Source organism: Drosophila ananassae, chromosome 3R, assembly GCF_017639315.1.
Source record: "Drosophila ananassae strain 14024-0371.13 chromosome 3R, ASM1763931v2, whole genome shotgun sequence".
Lineage (NCBI taxonomy): Eukaryota > Metazoa > Arthropoda > Insecta > Diptera > Drosophilidae > Drosophila > Drosophila ananassae.
Genome location: NC_057930.1, coordinates 27,280,784 through 27,285,668, shown reverse-complemented (window position 1 = coordinate 27,285,668; position 4,885 = coordinate 27,280,784). Strand labels below are relative to the sequence as shown.

The 4,885-nt window shown below is 49.7% G+C and overlaps 1 protein-coding gene across 1 annotated transcript; it reads right to left on the bottom strand.

The window, feature by feature from the left end:
* Window positions 1-1,318: 1,318 nt before the first annotated feature.
* Window positions 1,319-2,692, bottom strand: LOC6497699 (protein arginine N-methyltransferase 8). The gene is made up of 3 exons (XM_001961503.4): window positions 2,347-2,692; window positions 2,062-2,291; window positions 1,319-1,982 (listed from the first exon to the last, which is right to left on the bottom strand). Exons 1-3 carry the CDS (start codon window positions 2,593-2,595, stop codon window positions 1,352-1,354), a joined length of 1,110 nt encoding a protein of 369 aa, XP_001961539.1. The 5' UTR covers window positions 2,596-2,692; the 3' UTR covers window positions 1,319-1,351.
* Between the last annotated feature and the right edge of the window lie 2,193 nt (window positions 2,693-4,885).

The window sequence follows — 4,885 nt, the reverse complement described above, 5'->3', positions numbered from 1 at the left end:
GCGATAGCTTCAACCAGAAATTTGTGGATGGATCTGGATCTGACGTACATCCGTGCCGGTCCAGAGTCTGATTCCAAAAGAAAGCACGAGATTCTCGATCTCAGTTTCTACAAGATGGCTTACTGCCAGGGCTAGACTTCTGCTACTCCTAAAACGCTAAAGCAAATGCAGTCCTGCCTAATCCCTACGTCTAATGTTGCCAATTTACCACCCGTACCGCCCGCTAGGTGGCACTAGTAAGCACAGGGTCTGCGGTTTTAAACCCCACTACACAGCCGCATGCGGAGCCGAAAGTGGAGAGCGGGATACGGAGGCCACAGGACACAAAGCAGGCGACACAATGCAAGCACGCCAGCGTCATCCAAAACCTTGTTTGTTTTGCTGCTTATTTTGGATGGCCGAAAAGCAGGCAGTGCTAATAAACATTGGGTCAGGACACCGCAAGGCTGGGCTCCGAAACGCGAAAGGGCCAACTCAGTTGGCAGGAGGAGCAGCAGGGCTGAGCTCCTGCGACAAGATGTTTTTCGCCGTAATACACTTGGAAAATTTGGGTGACGCGCCTCGCACCCCTATGCCAATGTCAAGTGCCAAGTGGGTAGTTAACTGCAGTGTTTAGGCCATGCTCTGGATTACATAGCCCGAAGTGACAAAAATATAACATGAACATTTTCTATTCAACACACAGATACATATATTGGCCCAACACACACAAGAACAGGGCCAGGTGGAGTCAGCCCGGAATGCTTCCATTTAAAGACTTCTTTAGGCCGGAGGACCCTTACAAAGAGTTTTAAATGAATTCGTCGTTAATAGCATAAAAAACTACCTCTACCATTCCATCTATTAAAGCAATATTGAGATGTGCCTCCTTCAAGGAGAGTAAAATGTTGTGTCCAAACTGTTGCGACAGGAATACCTTTGGGCTTCACTTAGTTGGGAGACGTTATCAGATGTCAAGTGTGTACATCAGAGTGTCCTGCCACATTTAAATAAAGTGAATTTTGGCAAAGCGGAGATGGAAGAGCGAACTCAAAACTGCAAGCAGTGCTCCGACAGACAGAAACAGTGCTAAGTGAAGCTTGGTCAGGAAGCAATTTGCCTCCTGAATGGCTTTGCACAAAGCATTAGATATTGCAGAATATGCGGATACGAATTATACATATACATAGTTTGGGTGGGAGCAGGGTAACCTGCACGGGCCGGTCAGACTTTGCTTTAATATCGAGTTGGTCGAGGAGGTCGAAGATGACTCTATGTTGGGTCTTCGCTAAAGATTTATCTTTTGATTGCATTCCTATAGACAATAGTTCCAAGTATGTTCTCATTTCTTAATGGCATTTAATTAGCATTCTCAACACAGGGTTACAGTGTTCGTCAGAACGAAGGACTGCTTGCTGGTGATCGACTTTTCCTTCCCCTCAAAGTCCAGGTAAATGTCAAACTTGAGTTCGAAGAGGTTGTCGGCACTGGGCTGCATGGCGAACACGCCCTTAATGGACTCGCCGACCCGCACGGGCAATGGCTCCTCCAGGTGAAAGACAGTTTGGTTCCAGTGCGTCCACGGGGCACTGGGCGAAGTGCTGAAGCTAACGCGCTGCGGGCTCTTGCTGAACCCCACGTCGAAGTAGGCGAGCAGGGATCGGACCTTCGCAGTCCGCGTGACCTTCAGCTCGTAGAAGGAGCGGATGCTGGCAGCCTGGCGACGCATGGTGTAGAGATCCAGAGACTTGAGCAGGCACGGCTTGCTCACCACTTGGCTGGGGTGCACGTGCTCCACTGCCGCCTTCTCCTTGAATCTCCTTCCGACAGCTCCCAGGTCGAAGCCGTGCACGTCGTCCCAGAAGCCGATATCCCTGTCGCCGCCCTCGCTGGCCGCCAGATAGAGTTGGGCGGTGTCTGGGAAAATATAGCCCCCTGCCACAAGCCACTTGTCCCGCGCGAATATCAATGATTCCAGCATGTTTTCGGAAAAAAGGCACTGCCTGTGGAAAGTGGGTTGGTGTGGTTCAAGTATGAAATGCAAAACAGCATGGACGAATCATTTTTTGTGTATCAACCTACCCCATCCAATCGCAAAGAATAATGTCGACCTTTTGGATAGAGTCTGGTAGTTCCACTTCCTCCACTTTCGCCTGAACGACAGTAATAACGCTACTAAAGCCGTTGTCCTGAATTATTCTCCGTGCGTACTCGGTTATGCTGGCCCCATCCACGGCAATTACTCGGCTAGCCCCCGCTTTGGCAGCAAAAATCGAAAATATACCCGTGCCGCATCCTACTTCCAGCACCGTCTTAGGGATTCAAATATTTAATGGCGTTATTTTATCCTAGTCACGTCAAACAAACCTTCTCCCGGAACAATTCGTTGCCAATTATGGCTTCGCGATACGCCTTATTCCGGACGGAATCTTTTAGGAGCCACTCCTGCACCTCGACGCGGCTGTACAGCTTGAAGTACAGGGCCTCCTGTTCCCGACGATCCTTGATTCGCTGCAGCGCCTGGTCCAGATTGAGATCTGCACTGGCATACCCGTCGGCACTGTTGCGGAAGAGAGCCTCGAAGGTTACGTCTTCTCCTGAATCCTGACCTAACATCCCCACAAAAATGGTTTTTGGGTCACTTTTGGAATAACTAGTAAGAAATATTTTGGAAATAGGACCGATCTTACTGTAATTCCACAGGTATATAGATGTCCCGAACTACAGTAGTATAACTAAAGGTTAAAATAACCATATCCGAATATGAAAATTAACTTTTAACAATTCCTGCGAAAGGTAGGTCAATCTGGAAGTTACATATGTAATGTTAAAGAACGCTTGGAATCCTGAAAAACCATGTGCTCCGCGCCAGCTCGGGAAGGCACACCAGTTCACGCCGGCTGGATTGGAAGCTGGGTCGCAAACAGAGAAAAAGTTAAGTGAGCTCCTGGTCGACATCAAAAGTGACGAACAATTTCATAAATAAAATATAACGCCTCAAAGCTCGGTCCTGGGCTTCGGCGATAATATTTTATTTGTGTGCCGCAAGCTGAAAGCAGCCTTAACTGGATGATGAGGAGACACGGGCATGGCATGCATTGTATACACACAGATACAGACACAAACTGTGTCTCCTGAAGGACGAAGTACAAACACTGACACTCTGCGGCCAGCTCGTCAGGCTGCGCGTTATCCTTTGCGTAATTTCGGGTTAATGAGGCGACACCTTCTATCCCTGCGAGACCACAGGCAGCATTTTTGCACTCATACATTTTTATGGCCCGAACATTAAGTTAAAATTTGTGTTAAATATTTGATTGTTTTTATGGCCACATGAACACCTCGCACTGGCAAGTAGAAGTAGCTCATGCCTGCCAAATAATGAGGCGCAAGGACGATCCAGGACGAGGACGAGGATCCGCTGCCTAATAGAAACTTCAGGGCTGGCTGGGAGTCATGGCTAATGCACGAACCACAGTTTGCGTAACAACTTCCTTCGGGCTTAAATAATTCCGGTAGACTCCGAATCCCACCTGGCGACCAACCAACCACCCACCCACCCCATCGTCGTGCACTTGACGGAAGCGTGAAGCTTCTCGGAACTCGGAAAAGCATAAAAAACTCGTCATGTCATTCACCCTTCTGGATGTGGCAAGCGTTAGGGCTGCCCCGGGATTAGCCGAACATCTATATGCCCCATAACTATTAACGGTCCAGTGAATTGTGATTTCTGCTGACGGGAGCGGAGCTTATCCCCGATGTGTTCCAGTATTTGCAGATTTATTGAAGGTAAAAATCGATGCAAATATAATGCATAAATCAGAGGGCTTAAGTCAAATTTTTGCGGGTACGTCGAGTGCACTGGGAGGGAGGTGGAGCGAGGCAAGGCGAGGCGAGGCGGAAACATAGAAGGAGCTGCTCCTCAGACGGGGTCAAAGCGAACTTCCCCCGAAACGCTTCGTTTATTTGCCAACATGGGTGGCAGTGGCAGTGGGTGGTTCTAGGCGAGAGAGTGGCAAAGGAAATGTTGAGGGCGTCTCGTCTCGTTATATTTGTACATTTTCTGGGTCTCTCTTCGAAAGGAGTCCTGCAGGCGAGCGCAGGCGCTGTGATTTTCCGTCCTCACCCTGAAGCTGCCCTCTCGCGCCCAGTCCTGCAAAGGAAGTGCCGGAGAGCCAAACACTGGGAAATTATACTTCCGCCCTCGTGGCAGCTGCACCTTGGACCAATAATGTGTTCCTCCGTAGGTCAGGCCTAGCTGTGAGAACTTTATGACTGGCAATATTTCCTAACTGCCGAGCAGGTCCATCATGCTCACAGATGCTGTGCCGCGTTCCGAAAGATAATTAAAAAATCATTTGCGGAGCGGGCTGAGTCGCTTCGCGCCCAGTTCGGTGCTCTGGGTCAAGGGTTTCCGATCGAAGGTAGCTTCAGTTAAGATATGTATGTCCCGGACTCTCCCCCAAATAATGCATCCAAGTAATGTTCAACTGGCTCATAGCGTTCGGGCTGCGGGTAAGCGGGTTGCGCAGCTGCTTTCCGCTCTTTCTGAGCTCCAAGCCAAGCGGCCTGGCGGATGGGAAACGAGTTGGGAGATGTGCAGAACGGAAAAACTGGTTTTTGGGTCACAGTAAAGGGCCAGAGCCGAAACCTGACAGTTGAGAACAGGTAAGCCCGAGATAATTATTCAATGAAGCCGAGAGCATCTTGTCCCCCCATGCCGACCATGCCGTCCATGCCGACCATTCCGTCCGTGGCTGCAGCGAAAGGGCCCGCTCGAGAGGCAGCCGTGTCAAAGGGTTAAAGCCTAGACTGGAACGTATAAGAGAATTCTGCGCACCATCTCACGACCTCTCCGGCCGCGTATCTCTCTTTTCCCGTTTTTCTTTCGCTCCGCGGACTCGGG

Coding starts and splice junctions, on each gene's coding strand:
- LOC6497699 (XM_001961503.4), bottom strand. CDS start 2,595: ATGTTAGGTCAGGATTCAGGAGAAGACGTAACCTTCGAGGCTCTCTTC. Junction 2,292..2,346: donor ACGAATTGTTCCGGGAGAAG/GTTTGTTTGACG, acceptor TGAATCCCTAAG/ACGGTGCTGGAAGTAGGATG. Junction 1,983..2,061: donor ATTCTTTGCGATTGGATGGG/GTAGGTTGATAC, acceptor CACTTTCCACAG/GCAGTGCCTTTTTTCCGAAA.